This window comes from Belonocnema kinseyi, chromosome 6, assembly GCF_010883055.1.
Source record: "Belonocnema kinseyi isolate 2016_QV_RU_SX_M_011 chromosome 6, B_treatae_v1, whole genome shotgun sequence".
NCBI lineage: Eukaryota > Metazoa > Arthropoda > Insecta > Hymenoptera > Cynipidae > Belonocnema > Belonocnema kinseyi.
In genome coordinates, this window is record NC_046662.1 from 131262130 (window position 1) to 131277153 (window position 15024).

A 15024-nucleotide genomic window follows, 5' to 3' on the forward strand; every position below is an offset into this window, starting at 1 on the left:
AGGGAGCTCTTCTTAATATTTTGACACCAAAATCATGTCGATACACCTTACCGACTGCGAGTAAAGCCACCCACGCTTTAACTTGACAGACTGTACTTCCGTGTATCGGACTGAATATTCCCCTAGTGGTTCCACCGTGTGTTTATAGTGTCTTCGTGACAAGAGGTGCAACGGCACTGGGTGCAGGGTGAGGTTGCAGGGTGCAGGGTGAGGTTGAGTGTTGAACGGTGACATGTGCTATCTGCTTTTTGAGATTTTGAGGGAGCGAGGAACACTTCCGTCAATTGAGTAAAGACGTCAGGTCCCTAAATACAATGAACCTCCGTGTTTCTTAATTAACTTGGATAACAAATAAAAGGTAATCTAAATAATTTACTAAAGTGTACAAAGAATGTGCTAACCTAACCTATGATTGCTTTATTTACACTCATTCTGCATCCTTCTACACTCATACTCAATTAATCTAATTTGAGCTGGTGTTGGCCATGGGTAATTCTGCGATATTAGATTTAAATGATAATTCGATAAATCTGGGGAAGGATCCGTAACGAGTGGCAGGCCACAAAGTCACAATACTTATTGCAAAAGTGAAAACAATTCTGAAACATTTCCTAGTTTCAAAAAAGATTCCAGCCTTTTCATAGCGCAAAAAAATTGAGGCTAATTCACGGATATATTTAAGAGTGTTCTGTCCAAATTTGATCGTTGGATTGTAATTATTGCAACCTTTATGAAATTTTCGTGAAATATTTGTGAAACCTTTATGAAATATTTGCGAAATCATTCTAAAAAATTTAAAAATATTTTTGAAATATTTGAAATATTCAGTAAAATTTCTGAAATCACTTAAATCTTTGTGAAATCTTCTAAATCATTAAAATATTTATGAAATTTTTATGTAATCTTTGCCAAAATTATTGCAACCCTTGTCAAATCTTTTGAATTTATCTGAAATCTTTGCGGGACCTGCGAAATCCTTAGCAAATCATTGAAACCTTTGTAAATATATTTTTAATCTATCGGAAATCTTTGCAAAATCTTTGAAATCTTTGAAAAATCATTGAAATGCTTCGAAAATCTTTCGAAATATTTGAAATATTTTTAAAATACAATTGGTGATATTTGTGAAATTATTGAAATCTTTCTGCACTCTTTAAAATCTAAGTATTTATAATTTAGTAAAGACTTAGAGGAAAACAGTTTTATAACTAAAACGGTCTTCTAAACTTGAGTTACTCACAATGTTCTAAATCTTCCAGCTGATAAAAATACTTAAGGAAATTGTAAAAACATCTAAAGATTTTAAATAGATCAATTTAAAGGACATACATTCTTAATTGTATTCGTGCTCAAATGTTGAATTATTAATATTTTTAACAGGATGACAACCATGAAGTAGATGAGCATTTGAGTGAGGACGAAGACAAGGATCCCCTAGCTGAACAGGTACGGCTTGCTTAACTTAAAAATCTTAGAAATAAAATGAACTTTAATATTTTTAGCGAAATTGGTTGGTAACACTGAGTACAATTTCAAACAAATTTTTTCCGAAGAGCGAGACGGTTCCAAATTGCCGGGTTTTAAAAAAGTTACCCACTTTTATCCAATGCAAAAAGAGTCCAGGCTTATTCACGGATATATTTAAGAGTATTTTGTCCAAGTTAGATCGTTGAATTCTTATTTTTTGTTAATTTACAAGAACTTCGTACTTAAATTTAGACTGAACTTAAATGTTGGTTCATTCAGGATTTAATTTCTTAAATTTTAATTGAACTTCCATAAAAGAATATTAAAATCATATTTAATTTTTCAGGTCGAGTCTTCTGGAGGTGTCAATCCATGAATCCGCATGAATATCGTTGAGTATAAAAAATTGAAACTCTGAAAGTAGAAAGTGCAAATTAAGTGTGACTTGCGTCAGTAAAATACCAAAAGATAATTTTTTAAATTTTTTTTACAAAACTGCCTTTTTGTATCAAAATTCAGAGAAAGTACCTATTTATTGTTTCAAAATGTTATGAAAAGAAATTTTAACTTCCGAATAATAAACTTTTTCATCTTCTAATTTAAGTCTTTTCATCTTCCTCCTTTTTTTTATCAGGCGGAGTAAAAACTAAATATGTTGGAATTTCAGAGCCTCGAAACCACAACTCGTCCAGTTGAGAAGCAAATATCGGGCGGAGATTTCCAGGTAATTTGGTTCCAATGGAAAAAACTTAGCCATGATTCTCGACATGTTTAATTGATTTTAAAATATTTTTAAAATAGATTTTAATACATTTTTGCCACTTAAAATATTTTGGTTCTTCCTGAATACCTGTAAGGGGAGGTTTGCGAGAATGCATTGAACTAGGCACGCTTCCGATTATTTTTCTATTTTGAATTTCACGATTCTAATTTTTAGTTCCTATAATCAACGATTCGTAGGGCTATTTCCCATGAGTTCATTGAAGAAATACACTGCATTGCCCAATTGTGTGACCGGATAACGAATCTTTTTTAAACTCTGTTTAAAATAGCTGGATCGGATCAGCAGAAGTAATAGAACGATTCGATAATAATAATTACAAAATTAAATTTAACGTTAAACAAATGAGACTCCACACTAATCAACTCATGCCATATTATGATTAACGTTACAGAAAATGTTGGGCATCATACTACTAGGACTCTTACACATAGTTACAGCCAACATCACCACGACGACGCTCAATGGTAACCTGTTCATAGAGGACATCGGCTAAATACAAATGTAGCATGACAATCGGAATCTTATAATCGGGATAAACGTGACCAAGACTGCAGGACGACTGGACAATATAAGAAAAGCAATGCGACTAGCTGGCCAAGTTTGCAACCATAAGTGCAATGAAGCCTATGAAATAGAGCTGATGGAGGCAAGATTAAAATGAATACAAAATAAAGAGGACATTTTCAGTAAATTACTAGGGAGAAGCAAAAGACTGAAGAGAGGGTTAGCAAACTTCGTAGGGGATATATCCAAAACACTCTTTGGTGCTTTAAGTAACAATGATTTAGAATACATAAATAATAGATTTGATAAATTATATACGGACAATACAAATATTGCGTCAGCTTTGACAAATCACACAAGAATATTGAAACTTTTACTCGATACATCGACAACAGGCAATAAAACATTAATGGATCAATGTAGCGAAGGATCTGAAGCAGCACGAAAATTAAAAAGTAACGTCAACGACAATACAAAGGGAATTTATGTAAATAGCAAACTAGTTATAGGAGCACTATTGATAGATAAGCTGAACGAAGATATAGATACGGCAATCAACGCCATCAATGACGGAAAACACGGGATCATACACCCACAATTGTTAACTCCTCGCATACTTAGAGAAACTATCGATGAATTTGAAGTAAAACACAACTCGATACCACTTCGACAACACAGAAGACAACTACCAACATATAATAGATATCAGCTCGATTCAAGTAGCCATAATACAAGGATTACTAACATATGTTATCAAAATACCAGTACTAGAACAAGAAGAGGGAATAATCAAACACATTATCTCTATATCGAAAAAAATACACAACACCTTCTTAGCACTAATTCCAGACCATGAGTACCTTATACTCTACAAAGATTCTTATTCTCCCATTGATACCAATCTCCTAGACAAATGCAAACAAATTAATGAATATAAAATATGCGAAAGGAGACAACCCAACTATAGACTGATAGATACTGACAATTGCGACTCATCAGTGCTAAAACGATACGCAGAAATAAAATGTAATAAATCACCTTATTTGTTTCATAAAGAAACTTTTATATATGTACAGAACGGGTATATTTTAATTCCTACTTATGAGCTAGAAATCGATGCTCTATGTGGACATGAAATAAGTACTATCAAAATAAAACAAGCGACACTCATCACTGGAGAAGGATGTAAATTACACTCGCATAACATAGACTTAAGACTACCAGATGTTAAAACTCTACATAAAATAATAATTACGAATGTCAACAACTAGATAATAATGAACTAATGCGTGCAAGACTAAGTTTAGATGACACAGAAAACATGCTTAGTAAAATAAGCAGTCATAGGCGAATACGTACCTGGACTGAAAAATCTCTAGAATGGATAGGATATCTAGGATACAGCGCGATAGGATTAATTATATTATATGTTAGGCATAAGTGTGGTATTTTGAATTATATAAAATCATGTATACCGTCGAAACTCTGTTTTTTCTGTGTAAAAACAAAAATACATACAAACGCTACTCCACACGTAGTGACGTATAGTAGCACGCCCATCGAAGAACCACTGTTAAAAAACAAAATTGTAAGGTTTTCAAAATAAGGTATTTAGAGGGCTAAATACAATCTAGCGACGGGGGTGTAAGACCAGGCATTAGCCCCTCCCAAAAGCCCTTAGGAAAGTAGAAGGGACCGCCTATATAAGCATAGTATTAGAAACATTAGAATACATATATATATATAGAATACATTTTAATTTCGAAATGGGATTAAATTTCATAGGAGACACCAGACAACAGCAGAAAATGGAACCTACATTCGCTAATATTTAGATAATTATTGATTAAAAGAAAAAATATAAAAGGCAAATTTCTAAATAATATCAGCATCTATAATTTGAAAAAATGATATCTGGATAATAAAATGAACGTCTGCGATTTTTAAAATGAATATTAATTATATTTAAAAAAGCACGAGTGAACTGCGTTGCTACAAGTTGCGCCACATTTTTTTTTTAGATATTTTGCATCCCATGGAAGCGTAAAATATCGCATCATAATGAGAGTGAAAGTGTCAAAAGTATACTTTTGTCACTTTCGTCCTCATTATGACGCGCAACGCTTAAATCGGACATGACACAGCGAAATGTTTAACACTCCGTTACACGCGCTGTATCTGACAGATATATAGTTGAACGTTTATCTTTTGTGCGTTTATCTTTTGTGCGTTCATCTTTTGTTCGTTCATACATTCATGTTCTTTGAGTTTCCTATTTTACAGGATTGATTGGCTGTGTACTTAGTTTTACTAGTCTAAGTTGTGCTTAGTGTATTTCGTTTTACTATTCTTAGTTTAAATTTAGACTGAGACACCAGCGCCATTACAGGCACGATTAACATAAACTTGTGGCTATGTTACCAGAATTTTATATTTTTCAAAAATAGCCTATATTTATTTACTTTGATTGGCGAGTAAACATGTATTGTTTTTATATTTCTCACATTATTTTTCTCACAGAGAGGACGCATGAATCAGTGTTTCACCTAAGGGGGCGTGTAATCGAATGTTAAATCAATGTCGTTTTGATTTCGTAACGACGTCATTAAGATGTCGTTAAGACTTCGAGCTACAATTTAAAGTTACTTTTCTCGCAATGAAATTTTTAATTTTTTTTTAATCGAGTTATTGTAAATGTCAATTTGAATGTATTTTGGGGAGACTACCCCTGAGAAAAAAATAATCTTTAATTTTTTTCTTTAAATATTTATTAATTCTATCAGATTTATAGCGACTGAACAGTGGTGGAGCTACTTGTAACTCATTCTCTGATTTTTTAAAAATAAAAAGTGAATGTGTACTGTCACCACAACCTCTAATGAATAAAAACTTTTTTTTTATATATTCACTACTGAATAATGCTAATCAAATAAAGAATACATCATCCTGCGAAAGGTTTAAGTCTGTGTCGTTTGGATGTCGTAACGACGTCGTAAAGATGTCGTTAGGACTTTCAGGTACTATTTCAATTATATTTTCTCGTAGTGGAATTTTAAATATTCTTAAATCGAATTATTTAAAATTTTAATTTGAATATATTTTCGGGAGACTACCCTTGAGCAGAAAAGAAACTTTAATTTTTTTCTTGAAATATTTGATAATTCTATCAGAATTTAGAGCGAGTGAATAGTGTTTGAGATACTTGTAACACGTTCTCTGATATGTTTTTATAAGTAAAAAGTTACTGCGTACTTTCAACATAACAACAACTAAGCAATTGAAACTTTTTTTTACATTGACTACTGAATAATGCTAATCGGATGAAGAATATATCTTCTTGCGAAAAGTTTAAGTCTATGTCGTTACGACGTTGAGGTACAATTTCGATTAACATTTCTCTTAGTGGAATTTTAAATATTCTTAAATCGAGTTATTTGAAATTCAAATTTGCATATATTTTAGGGACATTTTAGGGAGAGATATTTGTAACTTATTCTCTGATGTTTTTTTTTTTTATAAATAAAAAGTGAAAATGTTCTGTCACCACAACCTCTAATAAATACAAACCTTCATATAAATTCACTACTAAATAATGCTAATCAAATGAAGAATATATCTCGCGAAAAGTTTAAGTCTATGTCGTTTGGATGTCGTAAAGATGTCGTCAGGACTTTGAGGTACAATTTCGATTAACTTTACTCGTAGTGAAATTTAAAGTATTCTTGAATCGAGTTACTTGAAATTTCAATTTGAGTATATTTTCGGGAGACTATCCCTGAACAGAAAAGAAACTTTAATTTTTTTCTTTATGTATTTAATAATTCTATCAGAATTTAAAGCGAGTGAATAGTGTTTGAGATACTTGTAACACGTTCTCTGATGTGTTTTTATAAATATTAAGTTAAAGCGTACTTTCACCACAATCTCTATTTATTACAACTTTTTTTATATTCACTACTGAATAAAGCTTATAAAATAAAATGTATACCTCCCTACGAAAAGTTTAAGTCAGTGTCGTTTGGATGACAGCTTAACGACGTCGTTACGACTTTCAGGTAAAATTTCGATTAATTTTTCTCTTAGTGGAATTTTAAATATTCTTAAATCGAGTTATTTGAAATTCAAATTTGCATATATTTTAGGGAGACTACCCCTGAGCAGGAAAGAAACTTAAAATTTTTCTTCAAATATTTGATAATTCTACTCGACTTTAGAGTGAGATACTTGTAACTTGTTCTCTGATGTTTTTTTTATAAATGAAAAGTGAATGTGTACTGTCACTACAACCTTTAATGAATAAAAACTTTTTTTATATATTCACTAATGAATAATGCTAATCAAATGAAGAATATATCATCCTGCGAAAAGTTTAAGTCAATGTCGTTGGATATCGTAACGACGTCGTTGAGATGTCGTTAGGACTTTGAGCTATAATTTGTAGTTACTTTTCTCTTAATGAAATAAAAAATTTTCTTTAATGGAGTTATTTAAAATGCAAATTTCAATATATTTTGCGGAGACCACCTCTAATCAAAAAAGAGACTTTCTTTTTTTTCTTCGAATATTGATGCTATTAGACTTACAATGAGTGAACTATGATGCTACTAGTTGTTACACATTATCTGATATATCGAATTAAAATGTAAATACATATTTCCTTTACAACCTGTGGCGAGTGAAATAAGTATTAATATTCACTCCTAAATACGGCGAAGCAAATAACAAGTATATGTGTGCGCGAAAAGTTTCATTCTATGTCCTAAAGATGTCATAAGGATTTCGTGAAGATGTCATGAAGACTTTCGACCAGAAGGTACAATTTAGAGCTCCTTTTCTCGTAATTAAATTTGAAAAATCTTTGAATCAGGTTGTTTCGAATTTAAATTTTAATGTACTTTGTGGACTCCTCCGTACAGTAAGGAATAAAACATACGCTGGACATTAGGTAATTAAAAGCGAAAAAATCCGATTTTAATTACTATTTATTAACATCTAGATTTTGTGTTAATGATATCTGAATATTAAAATTATTACTTACCTCTGACTTTCAAATTGAATTAAGCGGTCGTCTCTATTAAACCTAATTTGTTTATTCATTGTGAATCTTTCATTTTTATTCCTTTTTTTGTGTCTGAATTTCGTTGAGAAACACAAATTTTTGGGAATGGGTTACGGTGTTATATTTTGTAATGATTCTTCTATCTTTTGCAATAATTGAAAATTAAATGTGTACTTCCCTATTACATAACAGAAATACTATTCAAGTCTTATTTCGCTGCAACATCTCATCGATGTCGTACAGATGTCGTGCAAAATTTGAGCTAAAAGATAAAAATTTGAGTTCTTTATTACGTAATGAAATTAAAAGAACTTTTAAATCAGTTTAATCTAAATTTGCTTTACAAATTTTTAAATGTACTTTAGCGAGACTATGCCAAAGCAGAGAGTGAAACCTACACAAGAAAGTCGGTAATTAAAAGAAAAAATATGTAACGCTAATATTTAAGTATCGAATGACATAATTTTATTTAATAATATCTGAAAATTAAAGTTATTGAGCCTAATTAGGTTTTCTTTTTACTTTTTCACCTAATTTCTATTGTTAAGCATCAATTTTGTTCAAGTACTCAATTTTTAAGAATGAGCTATGGTATTAAGTCTTTTTAAAGATTCTTTGCACTTTTGCATGCGAAAATCATATTTCACACGTCACAAGGGAGTACTTAGGATATTTTAAAGATGCCATTCAAATTCTCAGCTATGCGTTATATTTCATAACTGAATGCTTTGTAACATAATTCGAGCACGTTTAGTGGTGTTCAGACGCGGATATCCCGAGATTCCTATATTTCTCTGTTTCATTTTTCTGTCTACGTTTCACTAACGCTGGACCTTTCGGTACTAACTCGAGATGTCCACTTCGAAACGCCAATAAGCACGTTAAAAATTAACTTTACATTTTTTCTTGAGGAATCAAGTGCAAAATTTGCCTAATTAAATAAAATATAAATTATATAATTATTCTTATAATCATTATTTCTTCAAACTGATTTCCAGGCCTTGCACCAATCCTTCTAAAAAAATTTCGTTAATGATAAAAAATTAAATGAAACAGCCAACTAATCAGTGTTAATAAAGCAAAACATAAGCTTAATTTATTTAAAACTGTTCGAAGATTGATAGGCTTTACTTAACTGGTCACATATATTTATATCATTAAAAATCTGTTGTGAAAATAATGTGTAATGTGCTGCTCACATTATTCTCGGCGCTGCCCTGCCGCACGTCACAATAAAAATATACTTTCTGTATGCATTTCTGATTTTGGTGATAATAATAATCAAATTTCTTAAACTTTAATAAAATTGAAAAATAACATTTAAATATGAATGCACATAAAACTTCTTTATGGAAAACAATGTACAAGTATCTAAAGTGTTATAAGTAAGTCGGAGATCCATCAGCATTAACGGATGTGTCTTTCTATAACATAAGTACAAAATTACTTAAATTTTTAGAAAAATGACAAAATTTGCTAAAGTTTGAATGTAGAAAAGTTTAGGATCATTATTGCTAAACTTATACCGCATGTGCACAAAGCAATTGATTTAAATGTAATTGCTATTGATATTATTTTGAAAATCTTCAGATAAGATAAAGGCTAAAATTACCAAGAGAGATCATTTTTCCAGACATTTATTTCTTTATTTGAAATGTTTTGTGACCGCAGCATCATTGATTTTCAGAGCGCGTTTCGATTCAGGATTTTTGAAGTTTGTCTGTCAAAAATTTTGAATTCTTGGAGAGAAATAATTGCTGCAAAATTTACATTTTATGTGTCAAAATTGAAGCTTTTTGTTGCCTGTCAATCTTTGACCAGCGCTTTCTTGCTCTTAGTTATCTTTTTCAAAGTTCTCTTTTTACGATTCAATACAGCTAACCGACAGCTCAGAAGTACTTTCTGTTCTTTATTTTAAATTGAAAAATAAAAAATTTACGCAACTTTTTATGTATAAAAATCAGCGTTTTTGGGACACGCCGCACCTTTGACAAAGATTTTCTCGGAGCAGGATGCTTTTTTGGGGACCCGTCGTAAAGACGTTACCGAAGTTTGTGCCTACTGGGGATGTTCGTTTCATGGTTCGATAAAGCCTAAGTTTACCTCGAATCATTTTGAATTTTTTTTGTATAAAATTATTTACGTGAAAATTAGACAGTTTTTTAATTCTCCTGTAAAATTCGTGGTCTTAGCACTTATGCTCGTATGCTGTGTGCGGCTTCAATTATAATCCTCCAAGTTATTTCTAGAGAAATTCCAATATCGATTTGAAATTTTCAGAAATTAAAATTATAGAAAATATATGGGAGCATCAATGTCTGGCCTTTTAAGTTTCTTTTTTAAGAATGTTTTTTCTTCGGAATTCTTTAAAATTGTATATTGTATTTTTAATATTGCACAGGGATTCAGGAATATATTCTTTTTTATTAAGTAAAAAATTTAAGATCGATATTGTGATTATTGTACAAATCAATTGGTGAAAAGTAATTATTTGCTGGTTCAATAACAGCTGACGTCATAAAGTACTACTGCCCTTAAATATTTCAAAACAAATGTTTTTTTACCTCACTCAACCTTATAGTTTTTACGTGAAACAAATATGCCTACCATATTTCGAAATGAAACTGTATGGTATAAAAAAAACGATTATCATATGATTTAATACATTTTTAAGCTGAAAATCTTCTAAACAAACATTCATGAAATTATTATCATTATTATAAAATACCAGTAGTTTTTTAAGTTTCAATCTATTGACAATAATTCAGTTTTTTTTAATAAGTAAAAATGTTTCTTTTCAATATATTGTAATCTCTTTATGAACGAACTATGCATTTTTTTAATAGCCTGTTTTATAAATTGTAAAGAAAGCAAAATGTAATCATCTAGTTGCAAGCTCTCGATTTAAAATGAATTATATAACTAGAAGCAAAGTTAACCAATAACCTTTAATATAAGAATCTTTCACTGATATTTAACAAAATTTTGAAAAATTATAACGAGAACTTAAAAAAAGTGAGAAATTGCTATTAAAATGATTTGTCAAGTCTATTATTACAAAATGTTTCGTAAAATTAATCTGTCATATAATTATTGATTAGATTTCAATATACAATTGTGAATTTGTGAAATTATTATTTATAATTGAGACGTGAATCTTATAATCAAGTACTTTAACACTAGAAGGGCCGGAAAAATCGCATACCTAGAAGGCCTGAGGGTCCAAATTGGACCCTAGCCACATTTTCACAATTTTAAGCAATTTCGCATAAATACTAAGTATCCAATCATTGGAAAAGTCATAAAATGTTAGGAGCCCTAAAAAAATGTTAAGGGGGCAGTAGCGTTTTGAATGTCAAACAGGTCCAAATTGGACCCTCTGACCCTTCTAGTGTTAGATTAATTATATAATTTATTACTATACGAATCTCGTGAATTATTAATATTTTGAAATAAACCATTGTTCTTTCATTATTGAATACTTACGTGCTTTCGCAGCCATTGTTGTTGCATATCGCGTTCTGTCACCAGATCGTCGTAGAAAATTACTTATAGCTTGCTTAACCCTCTTCTGTGTTGCCTTCTCTTTTAGATCGAACAATAAAATTGTGTCTGCATCAGTAAATCGTACATTGCGTACTTTGGACATGTTATTAAATACTGTAAATTAAGTCATTAATCATACCTTATAGTTTGTCCTGTCACTTTTGCTCTAAACTCCAGTTCATTTCCTACGCGTAGAGATCTCCCAGTCCACGAAATTGCCTGAGATAATTGGTCTGTCAAAATCAATCTTACTGCCAATCTTGCAGCCTCTTTAATAGTGTCACCTCCGATTTTCTTCAAAGTTTCTATCTAAAACGCGGAATATTTCAAATAGTTACAGATAAATCATATTAGCAGATTACGCGCCTAGGAAAAAATATACAACCGTAGGTCACTTTCAGATAATATACGAAATTAACTATTTTCTATATTGTTTCTCGTACAGAAATAGTTTCTGCAACCGTATTTATTTTAATTTGTTCCAATTATCGGGTTATATAATTTATCAGAGCATTATTAACTATTATTGAAGATACGTGCATGACAAGAAATGCTCGTTGTTTCTATTTTTATGAATCATATGAATAGTTGTTTAATGTAAGTGAACTTTCATTGCCGTTTCTCATATAATTGTATGAATTTTGAGAGAAAGTAATGGCTAGAATATTGTACGTATTTACTCACAAATTTTCTAAGTTGAAAATTATCTTTAGAAATTTCGCTATCAAATGCCTCAAATTCTGCAAGCGTCAAGAATGGCATTTCGGGAAACATTGGAAGGTTTCTATTTGAATCACTCGCCACTGCCCTGCCAAGATTTCTATCGTCCTCAAGTATGCATAATGCCTTGTCCATTTTTTCGTCTATTTCGTAGATCGTAGCTTGCCAAGGGCGAACTAAAAGTACAATTTATTTTATAAGTACATTAAACTCGAGTACATTAAAGTACATTAAACCGAGCGTGGATCGCGAGATAAATATATTATCGAGTGCGAAGCGCGAGAACCAAAAGTCGGGCGCCCAGGGCGCTCTCAAACTTGTGAGCGAAGTGAGCCGCGCGCGCAGCGAGCAATGAGAATTTGCCCGCGAAGCGGACGGATTTTTTAATCAAAAGTGTTCAAATAATTCAAAGTTCTTAAAAATTTGCGAAGCAACCTAGAAAAGAGTCATCCGATAGACATTTTCACTTGAATCCGTAAACAAATTAACTTTTAGAAAAAAGGGCCAACTCTTAATTTTTTAATTGAAATTGTTTAAATACTTCACGGTTCCTGTAAATTTGCAAAGCAACATAGACAAGGGTCACCCAATAGACATTCTTAGTTGACTCCGTAAACAAGTTCACTTGTAAAACAAAGAGCAAACTCTGAATTTTTAATTAAAATTGTTTTAGAAGTTGATAGTTCTTGTAAATTTGCAAAGCAAAATGGAAAAGAGTTATCCGATAGACATTCTGACTTGACTCCGTAAACAAATTAACTCGTGGCTCATAGAAAAGAGTCACCCGATAAAAATTGCTACTAGACTTCGTAAGCAAATTGACTCTAGAAAATAGGGCAAACACTTAATTTTTAATTAAAACTGTTTAATTAATTCATAGTTCTCGTAAATTTGCAAAGAAAAATAGAAAAGAGTCACCCGATAGAGATTCTTAGTTGACTACGTACACAAATTAACTCGTAGTAAAACGGATAAACTCGTAATTTTTAAATTGAAATTCTCGAATTAATTAATAGTTCTTATATATTTACGTTCTTATAAATTCTTATAAATGTACGTTCTTATAAATGTACGTACGTTTTCTGGATTCACGTTTCAAAGATTTTTCTGAAGGACTTGAAGCTCTGTAATAGGAAAGCGGAACATATATTTATCTACAGATTCTTTAACGTATTGTATTATATATTTGGGAGGAGTCGCAGATAAGCATAATAGCGTATGCAAATACAATTAATTAATATAAAAAAAAACACCTGAAGGGGAAGACCTTAACAGACCCTAACAGACCTTAACAGACCTAAACAGAAGAAAAAATATTTTTTTATTGCATACACCAATGCTACAATATCTTTAAACTATAATTATAAGAGCGCCAGATCAAAATTCGGCAAAAACAGGTAAACGACTGAGCTTGAGCTAAGTCTGTTTTTAATCCCTAGCTCACAATACATTTGACAGGAAAGGCAAATTTTTTAAATTAGGGACCAGTATAACTAAAAAAATATTTGATTTATAGACTTGCGGTTAACAATAACATTTCGATAAATAAATTCCGCATGAGTGAATCTACTTGATCATTAACGTCCATCATTTAAACAATACTTATTGCATAATTACCATATAATTTAATGTAAAAATAGAACTTTTTACGGGCGAAGTTGCATTTGTATACATTTTGATTTTTTTACCAGATATGGGTAGCATCCCCTTTAACACTCATTAACAGAAAAACTTTTTAAAATTGTTTTACGAAAATTTAACACGCCGCTCGACACTTTGCCGATTTGTGCTATAAAAACTAGGCATTAGGCAACGCCCTGCATTTGGCATACAAAATTAGACAAAAATGTACGCAAGATTTTTGCTTCAAATCGAAATGTATATTAAAAAGTGCTTAAAGTTGCAAAAAATTTCATGAAACCATATTTTTTTCATTCCTTAAAAATGCCATGTTTTTTTAGAGAGTCAATTTTTGGGTATAACACCTTAAGATTTCAAATTGAAACTTTCCAGGTAAATGTTTTGATCTGTACGATTTGTGGTCTTTCTTATCTTGAGATCGAGAGTGCTTAAATCGATCCTTACTATCGTCCTTTTTTAAACTATGGGAACTGTGAGGAAGTTCGCTTTCTGGATTCACGTTTCCAAGATTTTTCTGAAGGACTTGAAGCATATATATGCAGAAGGTATTCAAAGTGGAGATTATACAGAAACAAGGGGGGGGGGGTGGATCAAATTTTACACAAATCTTATACCTTCTTTACTGGCAATGTAAAAAAATATATTGTACTTTTTATTGTCACTTGATACGCATCCTGGTGTTAAGTGTTTCTAAGAAAATATATAGATATAATTTAGGCGAAAAATATTGATATTTAAAATGTTCTTGTAGCATAGGCCGATGTTATTTTTTGTAATTAAAACAAAAATTACGTATCGTATGAAAAAGTGAAAAATTATAAATTGGTAGATATTTTTGGGTGCAGAATTTTTGTTGAAACACCTTTTGACATGTTTGGCAAAGTTTGGCAGCTAAATGGAATTTGTTTATTTTTATTATTTTTAGTGCAATCAAAACCTGAATATTCGTTTTTCCAGAATAATTTAAAAAGTTCTTATGATAATCTTATATGATGTTTAAACTGCAACTTTTTTCTTGAATTTTTCGAAAGTTATTGTGCTGAATAAACCTAAAATCTACAGACGCACACAGAAACATATTTTTAAAAACCTGTTTTTCTGATTCAAGACGTTTGAAAATGTAGACATTTAATAAAAACGGGAGGGGGAATTTTACGAAAATACCAGGTGTATACATATGAAACCGGTATTGCCATCTAGGGGCCAGTAGGCACACTTGTAGGCACTGTCGGAACTTACCATTTGTACTAATTGGCGTATTGTCATCTGTCAACAATATCCAATACCAAACATTTCAAGTTTC

At 31.2% G+C, this 15024-nt stretch overlaps 2 protein-coding genes across 2 annotated transcripts in view; one reads left to right on the forward strand and one right to left on the reverse strand.

Annotated features, from left to right (window-relative positions):
- The window catches only part of LOC117174439 (putative uncharacterized transmembrane protein DDB_G0290641), a 72312-nt gene extending 70292 nt beyond the window's left edge, over positions 1-2020 (forward strand). The window contains exons 3-4 of the mRNA XM_033363561.1: positions 1381-1446; positions 1814-2020. Of these exons, the coding sequence (XP_033219452.1) occupies positions 1381-1446; positions 1814-1843 (96 nt within the window). The 3' untranslated portion in view covers positions 1844-2020. The remainder of the gene's footprint in view (positions 1-1380; positions 1447-1813) is intronic.
- A 1615-nt stretch (positions 2021-3635) lies between these two features.
- The window catches only part of LOC117175599, a 16919-nt gene continuing 5530 nt past the window's right edge, over positions 3636-15024 (reverse strand). The window contains exons 2-4 of the mRNA XM_033365307.1: positions 12045-12256; positions 11500-11669; positions 3636-3660 (exon numbers count right to left, since the gene is read on the reverse strand). Of these exons, the coding sequence (XP_033221198.1) occupies positions 3636-3660; positions 11500-11669; positions 12045-12256 (407 nt within the window). The remainder of the gene's footprint in view (positions 3661-11499; positions 11670-12044; positions 12257-15024) is intronic.